Below are 16,697 nucleotides of genomic sequence, written 5' to 3'. Positions count from 1 at the left end.
CGTTTTACGTTATTACTTTATTTTATTTTTCCTATTTCCTATCTTTTTATTTTCTTAGTCAGGAAAATTACAATGTCTGTAAGAAGGAAGAATTATAAGATAAATAAAGGAATTCTGATTCTGATCCAACAGCCTTTCCTACACTCTAGCATAGAAGGTGGCGGTAATGGACTTTCAACGTTAAGCACCGCCAGCTGTTAAAAAGAAGAAGTAGTAGTAGTAGAAGAAGAAGAAGAAGAAGAAGAAGAACGTGGGAGGGGGAGGGGCGAGCGGCTGACTTGACTGCAGTCTCTGCTATCCACTGCTTTTCACTGCAGACTGTAGTAGTTGCCTCACAGATGAAATCGTCAGGCTGATGTGGGGACTTCCTGGTCGAATAGTGTTTTTCACAGTAATCTGAAAGCGAAATTTGTCAGACTTCTGTCTGCTAAGCTGATAAGTTAATGAATGCAGTAACAGAGTTTCAACGTTATTTCTGTTTTGTTATTTCACAGGATTAATTGACGTTACTCGCCATCATTAGCCAGTAAGCTAACGTCGATTTCAGAGCTCTGCTGTGATCCAGCTATGTCCTCTTCGTCTGGGTGCTCCCCGACAGGCCAGAGCTCGGGCCTTGGCTCTGGTATCTCTATGTTTCGCTGGCTAGAAGTGCTGGAGAAAGAGTTTGATAAGGCCTTCGTGGACGTAGATCTGCTGCTCGGTGAAATCGACCCAGATCAAGTCGATATTACGTATGAGGGTCGGCAGAAGATGACCAGTTTAAGCTCTTGTTTTGCTCAGCTCTGTCACAAAACCCAAACGGTTTTTCAACTCAACCACAAACTAGAGGTTAGTAACGGTTGCAACACGGTAAATGTCACACTAAAAAGCTGCATGTATTAAGGGGCGGTTGTTATCATTCAGACTCCCCTCCCGAGATCGAAAAGTGATTGCGGTGAATATAAACATTACACTCTTGTTCCAGCGGCACTGGAAAATTGGTACTCTCACTCTTCGCTTTATGGCTGAATTATGTGTAGCGAACTCACCGTACGGAGATGGACATCAGTGGCTATGGACAAGACTATATAGAGGAAGGCCATGTTACATACTGTAGTCTATTTTGTATGTATTATTTTGTTGTTTTTGTATTATGTGCTTTTCATTGACAATCTTATACATTTTTCTTTTCTGTTTGAAGTGACAGTTTATGTTTAATGCTGTCAGTATTTTTTCAATGTTAGTGATTTTCAGTTTCAGCACTCTTCTACTGTTTTGGTGTGTGGAGGAGGAGTGTGATGGGAAGGGCAAGAAGAGTATCATCTGTACATCGATTAGCTGTAACATTAACACCAACTGCTTAATATTTTGTAGGTCTCTCTTTATATTTTTTTATTTTTAAGGTTTATGTTTCACAGAAACTGTATGCTAGGTGTGTGCTCTGTGTCTGAGGCTCCGAAGCAGAGTTTTCTCAATGTTCCGCAGGGTGTCTGGGTTCGTTTGCTGTGTTTACATATGCGCAAAAAATGTTGACTAGCCCTTTTAGATGGCTGAAAGGGACCAAGTGTAAAAGCACCCTGAATGACATTATGGTGGTCTGGCAGTGGTCTGTTGCAACATGCTACAGATTTAACTATTGTCAGCATAATAATTAACATTAGGTTCCATGTGATCAACAATAGCAGAGAAACAGACTTAACATACTGGCGATTTTTTAATTAAAATTGAAAATGTGAAAGCCATTGCTATATTTTACGTGTGTTCTCGTGTCAGATAAAATAATTACATTTACTTGAGACAGTTTTGTTGTACACCTTCATCGCTGGCTGTCATTGTGTGTAATTTTGAAACGGTAGGTTCTGTATTGTGCTACGCAGGCACATTCACTGGTCCACTGATATGTACTGATTGTGTGCCACTTACACTTTAGTGTTAAAACTATATGCCCATTCTTAGTAGTACGGCATGGTGGTTATATTACCACTGTTATGAAAATCACATGTAACTGGTGTTCTGCTGCTGCATACCACTCTCCTCTCCAGGGGCTGTTTAGAGCTGGTAACTAGTACCATAGCAATATACTTAAAGATAACACCATATTGGTGGCAGCTGTCATTGAGCTATAAATACATAGTTGACTGCTTGCTAGCTAGCTAGCTAGTCATTATTGGACACACCTCAGTTAGGCATACATTCTGCTGACATGCTTACTCTGTCAGTTAACTTGGATTGTGTCCTTTTTATCTACAAACAGGCAGTCAGTCGTGTGATTAAACCTCACTGAAAACATAATTATGAATATTATGCTCCATTTGTGCCAATACATTTATCCAAAACCTACACACAGAGCCTTTAACAACTAGGAATGTTTCTAACAATAAATTTCTCTGATTAGCCAACTAAACTCAGAAAACGGTTGAAATTAAGCACAAGATCACCTAGGATTAAACAAAATATTGTGTACTTTATAAGAGACATTGTTTGACTAGGAAGACATGGGATTTCAATGCAAAATATGTCATTTAAATGTGTACTGTAGGGGACAAGCATAAACTTAAACATTACACTGAGGGGCAAGAGAAATAATAAAATCTCACCTCTGTTTTTTGTGGCAAATTCTTTTTTTCACTGAATGAATGACTGAATGAAACATTGTTTAGGTTATTAGCTAGCTCACACAGCAGTCATGGAAATACCTATCAACGCATTCTTAAACTGTAAGGAGAAGGAACAGGAAAGCTGTCAGTCCTCTTTTGACAAACTATGTGATGGAGACACTGTTTCTAAACTCATACACCCAGTGACAGATGCTAAGGAAAGGATACTGACAGTGGCTTGGTTTGTGGTAAGTGTCCAGTGTTTGTTCAAGCTCTCATCTGAGTATGCTACTGGGAATTTATGATAACTATGAAATTGGCCTTTTCACATCAGAGTGGTACTCCATTTCAAGATATGGTCCTTGTGGGAGGCCTCATGAAGGGATCCTGCTGCCATTGTTCTGTACTCTTTGAAATCAGCACAGTGTTGAATCTGACCTGACATATTTGCCTCTGGTGTCTCTTCCCCTCAATTCCAGGCTCAGCTGGTGGACCTGCGCTCTGAGTTGACTGAGGCTAAGGCTGAACGGACTGTGGTAGAAAGGGAGGTCCATGACCAGCTCCTGCAGCTTCATGCCCTCCAACTGCAGCTTCATGCCAAGCAAGGCCAGGCTGAGGATTCTGACTCCATCAAAAACAGACTGGTAGGTAGGAGGAGGAGAAGTTGTCCTCTTAGTGAAACAATTGTATAAAGGATTTTAGGTGAGCTCCGGAACACTTGATGAAATTGTAGTAGGTAAATCGAGTATAGTGGCCATTTTCATCCACACACTAAGACCAATTATTTTGTATAGATGGTAAGCTTACTGACGCATGTCTCACCATAGTTATGACCAATTCCAAAGTGGTTGGAAGTGAGGAACTTGAACAAACATTAATTATTCCACAGTTAAAGTAGCAAATCCGCATTTATGGCTCAGTCGGATCCACAATGAATCTGTTGAATCAATAAATTAGTCATTAGATTGAGTAATCCAAAAAACGAATTATTAGGTTAATCAATGAAAAAAATACAAATAGTAGCAAAATAAATTTAAGCTCTACAGATTATAAACATTCAAAATTTTTGGAAGGAAGATTGTGTGTATGTGTATGCTTTTTAACCACTCAGTCACTGAATGCTCAGTAAAGTTAAAGGAAATATAAGATGAACACATTTGACATAGTTGGTTGTTTGTTTTTGTGGCCAGTTAAAAGGATCAAAAATCATGCACTTATATTCATCTCATGGTGTAGGTGTACACTTGCCTGAATTATCATCATACTCCAGGAGTAAGGGCAGTGTTCTGGGGTCTGTGAGGCATCCATATTGGCTTAAGTGTGATGTGTAGGTGCTGTTTAAAGGAACACGTCATCCAAAAATACCCAATACCGCTAAATATCTCTGGAGCTTAACAGTAAGTGTTGCAGCATTCTCCTAGACAACTGAAGAAGCTGAAAAAAAAGAAATAAAGCATAATAAGGCTTCATAAAGCTTGTCTAATGTAATCCAAGTCTCCTGATGCCCCAAGATCCCAAATAGAATTAAGATGTGATTTATTATTTACACCCTTTTTAAAGCTGAAAATCTTTGCTATAGCCACTATAAGTGTTAGTGCTGACATATGAGTGGTCATCCGTTATTTCATCTTAATGAAATGAATAAAATTTCATCTTAACAAAATAATGAGCTGTTATGGTGAAGTGGAAAAGTTCGGAATCTGAGTCAGCGTTGCAGTTTTCTTTATTATTATAATAAAGATTGCTTGTTGCCATGATTGCTAATGTTAGCATTGTTAATTTGCTGTCATGTTGTGCTATCTGAGACAAGTCTCACCTCTTGACTGAAAACCTCCTGAGGAGAGGAACTCACTCGTGCATGTCATTTGATACCGCCTTGTGACTGAAGGTGCACTTCTTGCACTTTGCTCATAGTTGCTGTTGCACTAGATGAAAAAAGAAATAAAACAAATTTTAAAGTGGCAGGCCATCATGACCTGTTGCCAGCAGGTGGCGATGTGAGTATAATTGAAAAATGGCTCATGGGTTTTTTCAGATTGACACTCTAATGCAACACCTAACACCCAACACCTAAGTTTCGTGCAGATTGGACAATGTGTATAGGGTTTACCTAAACCTGTTTTATGGAGATGCTTGGAAATTTGCAGCGATGCTGTGGCAACACCATGTCATGAAAAGTCATCATGAAGCTCTTCTGGGTTTCCTGATTGTCTTTGAGGTGTACCTGGTTATTTACAGGCAAACAGTACACATAGTAAAAAAATATAATAATAATAATAATAATAATAATAATAATAATATAATAGCGTGCGCTGGGCAGCCGAGTGCGAAGCAGCTGGGATGAGAATCAGCACCTCTAAATCCGAGGCCATGGTTCTCGACCGGAAAAAGGTGGTCTGTCCCCTTCAGGTTGGAGGAGAGTTCCTGCCTCAAGCGGAGGAGTTTAAGTATCTCGGGGTCTTGTTCACGAGTGAGGGAAGATGGGAGCGTGAGATTGACAGGCGGATTGGTGCAGCGACAGGAGTAATGCGGTCGTTGTACCGGCCCGTCGTGGTGAAGAGAGAGCTGAGTTGCAAGGTGAAACTCTCAATTTACCAGTCAATCTACGTTCCTACCCTCACCTATGGCCATGAACCTTTGGGTCATGACTGAAAGAACGAGATCTCGGATACAAGCGGCTGAGATGAGCTTTCTTCGCAGGGTGGCGGGGCGCTCCCTTAGGGATAGGGTGAGGAGCTCTGCCACCCGGGAGGAGCTCGGAGTAAAGCCGCTGCTCCTCCACATCGAAAGGAGCCAGTTGAGGTGGCTCGGGCATTTGTTTCGAATGCCCCCTGGACGCCTTCCTGGGGAGGTGTTCCGGGCATGCCCCACCGGGAGGAGGCCCAGGACACGCTGGAGGGACTATGTCACTCAGCTGGCCTGGGAACGCCTTGGGGTCCACCCGGAAGAGCTGGAGGAAGTGTCTGGGGAGAGGGAAGTCTGGGTATCCCTGCTCAAGCTGCTGCCCCCGCGACCCGGTCCCAGATAAAGCGGAAGAAGATGGATGGATGGATAATAGTAAAAATATAATTTCCTTTTGCCAGCAGGTGGCTCTATGAGAATAACTGGATATTTGCATGCAAGTAACTCTTAGACTGATGCAGAAACATCAAACTTTGCCGTTACGCCATGGCCACTCCTTTCAAGTTCTGCAGAAACCTTTGATAACTTTTCATTGTCAGAGTCTTTTATACAAGCCCACCAAATCTGAAGCTGATTGGATTAATCCCCCAGGACGAGTTTGTTAAAATGTGACCATTTAAAATGGTCCAAAAACCATAAAGATTTGAATGTTAATTTTGTTGAGTTTAGGCTGTGACACCAAGAGACTGTCATGACCTCTCTGGGAGTTACATGTGCCTGCCATATTGCATGGATCTTTTGCCATCAAATATTGTTTCATCAAACGACAGGAAGTGTGTTTGATGTTTGATGGAACATCATTGTCTTCATTCTGTTGCATCATCAAGGTCTTCAGACTTTATTGACCAAATTTTATGTGGTTCTGGCCAGTCTCTTAAATGTAGTAATGCAAAGTATACAGTGCTATTTCTTGTTGCCATTAGGTGGTGCGGTGACTCTCAACAAATATCATATACGTATACTCAGGGTCTAAGGGTGATCATATGTCTAAAGTTTGGGCCAGGATCAACCCCCTTTATCCTTTTTCAAGGAGTTTGAAAAAGTGTAAGATGCCCGATTTATGTCAGTTTTTTCAGAAAATCCAATTGTCTAATTTCATTGTACAGGCAACTGTTCAGTGACAATAAAGGTTTTGAATCTTGAACCTTGAAAAAATGGCTGACTTTCCGTGCACCATGCAAATTCTTTTTGAATGAAAAATTTCAGGGGGCACTATTGAGCCAGTTTTTGAGGCCCGTGTCTAGAACCCGTATCAGATCACAATTTTTGCCGATCCTGACAAGTTTGCCAATTTTCGTGAGTTTTCGTCCATGGGAGAGCCTCACACCGAATAAGCAGCAACTGATCTTATGGCACCTCCCCTCTGCAAATGTATTTGGGTTCATTCTGCACAGCAAGCCCTGTTTCATGACATGAAAAAACATGACCCGTGTTTCCCAACTCACTGTGCAACACAACAAATCCAGATACCATGTATGTGTCTGCAACTAACTGAAATGATGTTGAACAATTAGTATTAATACATAACAAGCTAGTGGGCAATTGTTGGGTATCCATGGAAGATTATTTAGTTTAGACAGGCCTAGTGCTTAGACTGCACTTTGTTTACACTGCATGGGTCGTGAACATAAATCATCAGCATTTTCAGTTTCCATGATGTGCTTAGTAACAGCAAGTACTGTTGTTCACTTTTAAAAGCATGTGACAGTGGTCATAGCCCAAAATACAGCCAATGAAATGACTCAGGGAAGTCAGAAGAAAACTCAGGCATAAGAAAGTGACATATAAAGTATATAAATTATGGGGCAGGTGTAGGTTGGTCCCTACTCCTGCTTTCCTATTGCTTCCACTACTTTCAATTTTCCTTTTCAGTCCTGTGCATATAGCTTTCCAATATCTGCCACTTGTGTTGGTTAACTTACTCATAATAACTGTTGGCTGAAATTAGAATTTCTCTAATTGACTTCTTTCTTTTCTTCCTCTGACCCTTTTCCCCTAAAGCCTCCACCAACATTGGAAGAGATGGTAAGTTTTTGTATGCAGAAAATCTGATTTTTAAAGTTGGTTTGGATTGAGCATGGATTGCATTGCTACAGTTTATTTGATTAGTGATTTGGTGCTGTTTAAAAACAGGGAGTAGAAAGGACTGGAACATGAATTAGAGCTGTCTTCCTAATTAATAGCATCAATGAGAATTCAGTTGTCCATGATTTTCTGCTACTTGCCAGCAGTACTCAAATGCACATTTAGGCTTGCTTAATGAGCATGTCCCGTCACTCAGTTGGATTGGGAATAAAATTTGTCCCTGGCAATTTTCGGCAGGAATTTATTGATCAGTTCGCTCGTTTGCCATAAGAGAAAGTGCCTTGAGGTGTTTTTTGCATTATCTTTGTCTTCACTTTATTTGTAATTTTGGACAGTAGAGTAGCCTATTGTGGTGCCAAAAATGTGATTAGATCACCCATACATGTACATGCTTCCTTTATCTAGATCAGACAGTCATAATGTGATCTCTCCATGTCAGCTGTCCATCTTGACTGCACTGACGCTGTGACGCAGCATGGCTTTGGCTATCCAGAGCTTGAATATGTTATGACCCATGCCTTTTGCCATGCCATGTAATTTAAAAGATAAAAAATATTGTTTTATGATCTGACCAATTTGGTACATGCAGATTAGTTCAACTGCTAAGCAGGCCCATACCTGCAACTGCTTCATAGTGTTAATTCTAAACCCCAGCTTTGGTCAGTTGCCCAACAGCAGAAAACGTATAAAACTTAAACTTATACTCAGTGGATGGATAAATTACATGATGACTTCTGAAATAATATATATGGTATCAAATAACAGCTAAATTATGCTAAAAAAAAAAAACATTGGAAATGTTGCTCACAGATTACAGTAATTATAGAACAAGTTATGCAGTTGATAAAAGGACAAAAGGCTACAGTATACAGAATTAGTTAGTAGTAGTAGTTTTGCTTTTCCAAGATCCCTGCATCTGATGCACATATACACATACACGTATATAAAAACTTGTGTTTTTGTTAGAAAATCTTATTAAAGATGAGATACAGTATGATATATACTGCCATTATTCAAGAATTTCCCTTCAGGGATAAATAAAGGAATTCTGATTCTGATTCTGATCTGATATATGACATACCAGCATCTCAATAAAATATGTGTTGCTCACCTTATTTTAGTGTGCTGTTTATATCTATAATACAAGAAATGTTCTTACCAGGCTGGCATATTGAAAATGAATGTAAGGACAGAGAGAAACAAATGTCTTTCCCTTTAGTATAGTTCTACAACTGCATTATGTGTTTTGAGATTGTGGTGTAGCTTTAAATTTTATAGTGTTGCTTTAGTCTGTCATTGTCCTTAAGACTTTCTCTCAAAGCCACATTCTTGCATATAAATGTTGGTATCTCACTAATGGTTTTTAAGGACTTCTGGGGAGGCTCCTGAGGATAAAAAGTAGGCAGTCAGACAGGGTTGTCCAGTTGATGATGTGTGGCAAATAAATTGTGACTTAGCCGTTAAAAAGTTCAATATTGTAACAATATTTAACATAATGTAATGAAAAAGTGCTCAGAGCTTACTGCAGATATCACTGTTACTGAGTGCTCATCATATGAAAAATATATGTGTGTGCTTTGATGTGGGGGTATGTTTAACAGACTGGTGTAATTTTTCACCTCTTAGCTGTCTAGATAGCAAAGCCAGTGTGTGTGTGTGTTACTCAATATACCTATTGATAAGATTAAAATGTATGCTTATTTGCATATTCTATATATATAGTGATTTAAATTAATTATAGCTCAGTAGTACTGTATTTGAATGACAGGAATTTAAACATGGTTTTCACTCATGTTATGGTGTTGTTTGTGGTGTTCACATGTGATTTGCTTGTTCTAGGAGCAGGAGCTGGAGGCCAGGAAGAAGGAGAAATTAGCAGAGGCCAGGCTGGAGGCGGAAGTGAGGATATATAAGAAAGAAAATGAGGCCCTCCGGAGGCACATGGCAGTACTGCAGGCTGAGGTGTATGGAGCCAGACTGGCTGCCAAATACTTAGACAAGGAACTGGCTGGCAGGTAAGGAACTCCCAACAGTTTTTAGGTTGAACTTGAGGGTTTGCTCAGAAGACATGATATTATAACTGATGATATTTTTTGAGATCATGGGAGCTATCACATACGTAACTGCATTTGTACTTAATATCAGAAGAAAATAAATAAATAAACATGCAGGTTGAGCTCAGTAAGAGTGGGATTGTTTGTTGGCAATATAGTCCTCCTGCCAAGTTAGTCACCACCTTCACAGCCTGTCAGTACACACACTGATCTGGGCTGTTTAAAAGATCTAGAGTCCCATATAAAACTGTTGTGTATGCACAAGACCTGAATGAGGCACACACCACCATGCAGAAGTTGGGGTTTATGAAAACAAAGAGGAGACAGGAAAATGTGCGCACCTGTACATTAACACTGACCCATAGCACCATTTTGGAGATAGGAAAAACTAGTAATGCAGATGGAGCAATGGTAAATTGTGTAATAATACCTCATTTTTTTCTCACACATTTAATTTCAGTTAATAACAACCATTAATTAGTGACCCACCTTATAAACAGTGGTTGTATAAATCTCATTATTTTTTGATGCACAACGTTTTTGACTTTTGTTAACACATACACTTTAGATTGTTCACATTTGTATAAATAAGACCCCTGGTTAGTTTGTAGTTTGAGACATTATCTGTCTTTGTCCCTCCAACATGCAAACAAGCCTTTTAATAACTGGTTCAGATATGAAGGCTAGTCTGAGGTGCCTGCTCTGGACTGTATTGTAATGAGGTGCCATTGATAATATTTGTCATAATTTTATTGATGAAAACACATAACTAATGTTGGACACTGATCTGTAGAAAAAGCACATAACTACATCAAGTAAATGTGGACAGACCCCATGTGCTAGGCGAATCAAAGTCAACTTAAACTATTCTAATTTAGGTACATCCACAGAATACCTCATTAAATGATTAGGAACTCATGCCAAACTTCTTGACCAAAAAGGAGCCATATTCTTGAACAAAAGAATATTTTCTATTTGATGGATTTTTCTGGATAGAAAATAAAGAAAATGAAAGATGAGAAGGACTGCCTGAGATTTGAATTGACAGTTTCTTTGATTGGCCTCCAGGGTGCAACAAATCCAGTTATTGGGCCGGGACATGAAAGGACCAGCACATGACAAGTTGTGGAACCAACTGGAGGCAGAAATTCACCTACACCGTCATAAGACTGTCATTAGAGCATGTAGAGGTCGCAATGATTCCAAGAAACCTCTTCCTTCCCCTGTTGGCCACGTGAGTGTCAGAACTATAGCAGGTAAAACTGTGATAGGTTTTTTGTGCTTCGAAGACTGAAGACGTTAATGTAATTACAGAACCCAGACATGCTGAAGAAAACCCAGGGAGTTGGCCCTATCAGAAAGGTGGTTCTTGTCAAAGATGATCATGAGGGGCTTGGAATCTCCATTACAGTAAGCTACAGCTGCAGCTCTTTTTTTTCTTGAAATATAACCTGTGATCTAGTTGAAGCAGTCAACAAGACCATGCATTTGGATGCCATGCTATGGATTTGGATAACCCAATGTGCTTGAAAATCTGGAAATGAAGAGAATCGACTCCTCCAGTGCAGCTTAAATTGCTTCTTACTAGTTAAACTAAGTTTTCCAAATCAAATTTAGTACAAATAAACTAAATCCTCAGCAAACCTGAATGTATGTTTTAACATCATGTCTTTATTCTCTAGTTCAGTATATACCTAAAGCAATAGGCACATCACACTGATGATGCCCAAGGAATGTGATTGGTTGATTGCAGTGCAGGATGTTGATCCAGGAGCCTATCCTACTTTGCATTATCACATTTTGCAGTGCACACATTATGGTAGCAGCATGAAGAAGGATGGTGGTTCCTCTTCATTGGTTGTGGATAAACATATCAACAAAAAAAGAAGTGACATACTAGCAATATGAGCTTTAAAGTTTGATTAACTGGTCTTGACAAATAAATGACATTATATATTTGTAATTAATTATAATTATTTAGCTTGTTTTAACTGTGTCAAATTACTAAGCATTTCTATTTTAATCCATGGCACACTATTTAGCTGCAGCTTGTGGTGTATGGTACATGTGGTTAGTAGGTTTGGAAGTAGCACGACGTGGCTTGCCCATTCAGAGTACAAAACCTCTGCATTTCTTGGCAGCTGCAGCATTTGCTGATCATGTATGCAAAAATACTAGTCAGGGTACAGAGCAGAGTACTTACCTGTTCCTTTAAGCTGCTCAATTTGGGTGTGAGGGATAGTAACCATAAACAGAAGAGTTGGCACTGAGGCTGTACTATTAGCTGGTCAATACATGTCACATGACTTGAAGTTTTGTGACATCACCATAAAACGGCATCAAGATAAGATTTGAGTTAACTTGTTTGTCTGTTGTCATCAGGGTGGGAAGGAGCATGGTGTTCCCATTTTGATTTCTGAGATCCATCCAAGTCAACCTGCAGACAGATGTGGAGGGCTGCATGTCGGAGACGCCATCCTTGCTGTCAACAGTATCAATTTGCGAGATGCAAAACACAAGGAGGCTGTGACCATTTTATCTCAGCAGGTAACACATACATGTACAGATATGAGCACACTACACCACACTGTTTTTGTCAAAATGCTTATTTTTGATGTGTGTGTGTTAGCGGGGACAGATCGAGTTTGAGGTAGTGTATGTGGCTCCAGAGGTGGACAGCGATGATGAGAATGTGGAGTACGAAGATGATAATGGCCATCACTACCGCCTCTACCTTGATGAACTGGAAGACAGCAGCACAGCGCCACCCAGTAACAGCTCAGCATCACTGCAGGGTACGTTTTCCAAACAAGATGCTCACAGCATCTGAAAGGGTTTAAATGTTTGAGATTGTGTTGCTTGCAATGCACTTTGTGTTTGAGTTTGTGATTGCTGAATCTTTACAGCAGAGGTAGCAAGTACAAAGCACGTATAACTTATAGTCAGAATGTCCACTTTTAGAAGAACATCCAGGTTGAAAAATACTGAATTTTCTGTGAGGACAGAAACTGCACTGTCTCTTCCTTTTCAGCTGTTTTTCTGTTTCTTATTATTATTTTTGACTTGCCTCCATGTAAGTGTCTTATGGTAATTATTCTAGATTATTGGAGAGGTAGGCAAAATTAGATTTTCACCTGCTACAGTTTGTACCTGTGCTTCAACGCCTTCAGCTCCTTCACTAATTCCTGAAACTACTGTGTGGAAGACCTGTAACTGTCAAAGTGCAAAGTGAGTAACATGGACATCTGCACCATTTAACTAGACGGTGTGAATTAATAGTTTTTACTTGAAAAGACTTAGTCAGTGGCAGGTAACTGTTTGGTGTTTATCATCCTGCGTCGTCATGGTACTATGTAAGAAAAGTTCTGATGTGTTTCTTCTGTGTATTTATTTTCTGTGCTGTCACAAAGAAATAAATAATTTTAAACAGTATTGGTGTTATAAGACTGCAAATAATCATACAAAAACTTCAGGCATCTTGTACAGCAGTATTATTGTAACACATTTTTAATAGACTTAATGAAGCACAGGCACAGCAGGTCTGCCTGATTTTCAGGAAAACTTGAGCTCCCTTCATACTGTTACTGTGGTTACCAAATGATTTACATATGCTGCCAGCCTGAACAGTTGACCGTCAGCAGATGTTCTTCTGAGTGATGCTTTCTAACTGTGTGTCCTCTCTGCAGCTCTGGAGAAGATGTCACTGAGCAATGGGCCAGAGAATGGAGGGGATACTGGGATCTCCAGTGAGACACCTTCACATGAAACCCTTTCAAATCCTCGTGAGACTGACTGCTCCTCCTAAAGGCTGAGCCAAGCCACTAGATTTAGGAGAGATAACAAATGTGTTGGTGACAAAATCCCTGTCATAGAACTGAATGCAAGAAGGCTATGTAAAGCTGAGAGGCATGGGTGTACTGGGTGGTGGGATTAAGGCACTTAGTCTGGGCATTTGACAGTGATTTGGGCTAAAAATACATGTTTGAAGGCGCCTGATGTGTAAGATATGTATAGGACGGAGTGACTCTGAACAAACTTTTTTTGTATATTTTATTAAAATACCGTTGTATGTGGGAATGAAGTAGATGTCACCAGGCTGTTATGAAGACACAGTGACACCAGGGAAGGAGAGGTTACTCATCATTGAATATTTCTTTCAGGGGCTTCTGTTTGTATAGTTATTAATCTGGTTTTTCACTATGACAAAATATACATCTTGTGTTACAGTGACCCTTGGTCAGGACAGAAAAATATCTCAAAATGAATGAATGAAAAAATATTTTAATGATTGTTTTACAGAAGAAATAAATTAATTAACAACCTCCTGAGATATAAATGATCACTGTGGTGAGCAAAACCAAGACCATTCATATTGTTTCACATAACATGACTTTTTGATATCAATTGAAAAACCCTGTAAAATCTTGCTTGCTGCTGCCAGTGCACTTTTAAAACCTAAGCAGGGCTGATAAGTGTATATAGTCAGTTGAATTATGTATCCATGATCTAAATATTTTAACAGCTGCATGAACATACTAAACATTGAAAGGACATTTCTTTGCAGATGTCCATGATGAACACTTTCAAAGTACTTAAAGAGTTGCTTCTTGCGCTAAACATGCTAACTCTCTACCCCTAAGAGGTAGTACTTTTTTAGTATACTGTTACCGTTATTCATAGTAGAACTGTGTAGCAGAGGGCTTTCAGGTGAAGTAATTTAGCCTGAGGTGATTGCACCTGTAGCTGTGAAACAGATTGCAGAATCTGCATCCCACCCAAGCAATTTCTTTCTTTGAAGTCAACATTTTAAGGCCATTTCAATGTTTGTTGAGTACCGCTCCAAAGGCACCTCCTTATCCTGTCCGAAACAGCGGCCTTCTTTAATTTCTCAGAGCACAAGGGATGTTCCTGATGTAAAGCGCTCTGAGTAGTCTGTAGAGTAGAACAGTACTATATAAATAGTCAATTTACCATTTACTTCCTCGTCCTAGTAGTATTTCTAAATTACTGTTATTAATGGTATGGGCAACTGGTCCGTGTCAAGTCATAAAGCATTTCACAATCAGCATTCAGCATAACAGTCAAACAATGACTATGCCATATGTCTTTTTTAGGCAGAATGGATAAGTTTTAAGTAAGAACAGAGGGAGCGGGTTCTCTTACACGGAGATCACTATGTTTTACTGCCATGTTTCTACTGTAGCTTAGACCAGACAAAACAAAACTTGCTCTAGTTAAAGCTTGCCATGTTGTTAGCAGCCACTGTAGAGGAGGATGACATGAGGGGTGTTCAGTTCGTTGCAATCTGCAACCTGACCACTACGTCCCACTAAATTCTAGCCACTGGACTTCTTAAGTGTGAATACTTAAAAAAAATCCTGCCGTACATTTTTAACCTTGTTTCATTGCTAAAATATTTTGGCTTGGCACTGTATGTTGAATGTACAGGGGTGGGCACAATAACATTGGTATGATATCATATAATTGAAAACATAATGTGGGGTCTTTCTTAGCTGTGTATTGCCGTATACTGTATTTTGTTCTTTTTTATTGTCTAACATTAGATTATAGTGTACACGTTCAGTCATGTTCATGTTCATGTCCCAGTATAATACAACAAACGACACCAAACTGGGCAGAGATTTGAATCAACTTGTCTATTAGACAGGCCCACACCAATGCAAAGATAATCAGTTAATACATTATTGTGCCTAGCTCTTGTATCTGTTTTCACCACTGAAAGAAGCAGCTAGGGTTCTGACCCAAAGGAACAAGAGTACAGAGAATCCTTAATATGCCATGATGTCATGACCTTACAGCATTCATGTGTCACTTTACTTGCCTTTTTTTATTCTGTTTCCTTTGTGTCTCTAAACTCCCAAGATGATGTGCATCTTTATTGGTAATGTATTCGAGTTAAGCAGTTTGTTTATCATTCAAATAAAGTTTGGTTCTAATTTGTTTAATTTGCAGTACCTGTGGAGTCCTTTTTTTAAAAAAAATGTTTTCAGTGCAACTGCAAACAAGCGAGGCTGGGGATGAGCACCATGGAGTCTAAATCTGGATGCACCTTGACCAAAGGTGATGTGAAAACGTCACTAAAAAGGGCATTGAAGGGCAGTGTAACAATTGTTTGTATGGATGGGCAGATGCCTGGATGCTCTCCGACAGTGATCCAGGATGTGATTCAGTCAGGGATATAAGGAACAATATGAAATGATTTTGTTTCCCAATGAAATGTTTTAAAATAAATGTGTGGGAACATCCTTCATGTAAATAGGCTTTGGATAAATAAATAGAAGCAGATGACACAGAAGACATGATCATTTGCATCCTGAACCCCAATTCTAGCCACTCTTGACTCAAGAGACAGCTTCATGAATGTAAGTACAGTGGTTTCACAACGAAGTGCAAACCACTTGTAACATTCAAGAAAAGAAATGCCAGATGAGCCAGAAAATGCCTAAAAATCCTACACAATTCTGGAATAAGATTATTTGGACTGATGAAACCAAGATTAACTTGTACCTGCCATGACTGAACTATGGACCAGAACACAAACGCACGACTCTCAAAGTCTTTATTCAAAAAGAACAAACTGAAAATCACTCTTCACAGAGGAAAAAACCTACACTAAACTAAGAAACAAAAACTCTCTAGACTGAAGCTAGGCTTAGAAAACAGAAAATCACTAACACTAAACTGAGAAACAAAAACTCAATAGACTGAAGTTTGTTGACTGTGTTGTTGCTATAGGATCACTGTGTCCTGTGTTATCCTGTGTAACATTTATAGCATTCACTTTAATCATTGTTGTTAACTGTGCTTAGTTGTGTCCTTTGTTTATTGAATGTTTAAAATGCTTGAGTTGTTTTCTTGTTGAGCCTATTGCCACCAGCCAATAAACTGATATTTTACCAGTTGAAGGACTGGTGTCAAGCCTGCCGAATGACCGTTCACCTGCCTTGTTACCATAAAATAAGCCAGTTTATTGCACCTTGGTGATAATTAGGCTCCTCCTTGCTCCTTTTCTTTTCTTACTGACCCGCCTACGCACACCTTAGACACCTACAATCACCTGAGTATAGGGATCACATGGTAACACAACTCAGGTTTGCTCCAGCTCTTTGTTGGACACATGCTAAAACGCTGCCCCCCCCCCCCTTTTTGTTTCCCAGTCTCTTTTTTCAAACCCTCATGGTTGAGCTGGCCATATTGAGCTCTGTGAGACGTCACTCACATGACCTTGTCTACCATCTTTGCTCTCTCTCTCTCTCTCTCTCTCCTACACACACACACA

The 16,697-nt window shown here is 39.6% G+C and overlaps 1 protein-coding gene across 3 annotated transcripts; it reads left to right on the top strand.

Annotated features, from left to right (window-relative positions):
• The first annotated feature begins 243 nt into the window (after positions 1–243).
• gopc (golgi-associated PDZ and coiled-coil motif containing) lies at positions 244–15,369 on the top strand. Of its 3 annotated transcripts, none has more exons than XM_046373078.1 (10): positions 251–391; positions 495–828; positions 3,056–3,220; positions 7,260–7,283; positions 9,183–9,358; positions 10,466–10,631; positions 10,712–10,807; positions 11,780–11,944; positions 12,027–12,192; positions 13,084–15,369. In XM_046373078.1, the coding sequence occupies exons 2-10, from the start codon at positions 568–570 to the stop codon at positions 13,200–13,202; spliced, it is 1,338 nt and encodes a 445-aa protein (XP_046229034.1). In that variant the 5' UTR covers positions 251–391; positions 495–567; the 3' UTR covers positions 13,203–15,369. The 3 variants fall into 3 exon arrangements, with proteins under 3 accessions (XP_046229036.1, XP_046229034.1, XP_046229035.1); XM_046373079.1 differs by having other exon boundaries at positions 342–357; XM_046373080.1 differs by lacking the exon at positions 7,260–7,283 and having other exon boundaries at positions 244–828.
• Positions 15,370–16,697: the final 1,328 nt, after the last annotated feature.

This window comes from Scatophagus argus, chromosome 19 (genome assembly GCF_020382885.2).
Source record: "Scatophagus argus isolate fScaArg1 chromosome 19, fScaArg1.pri, whole genome shotgun sequence".
Lineage (NCBI taxonomy): Eukaryota > Metazoa > Chordata > Actinopteri > Scatophagidae > Scatophagus > Scatophagus argus.
The sequence above is the reverse complement of the archived record's forward strand: the minus strand, read 5'-3'. Positions and strand labels throughout refer to the sequence as shown.

Coding starts and splice junctions, on each gene's coding strand:
- gopc (XM_046373078.1), top strand. CDS start 568: ATGTCCTCTTCGTCTGGGTGCTCCCCGACAGGCCAGAGCTCGGGCCTT. Junction 3,221..7,259: donor ACTCCATCAAAAACAGACTG/GTAGGTAGGAGG, acceptor TTTCCCCTAAAG/CCTCCACCAACATTGGAAGA. Junction 11,945..12,026: donor TGACCATTTTATCTCAGCAG/GTAACACATACA, acceptor TGTGTGTGTTAG/CGGGGACAGATCGAGTTTGA.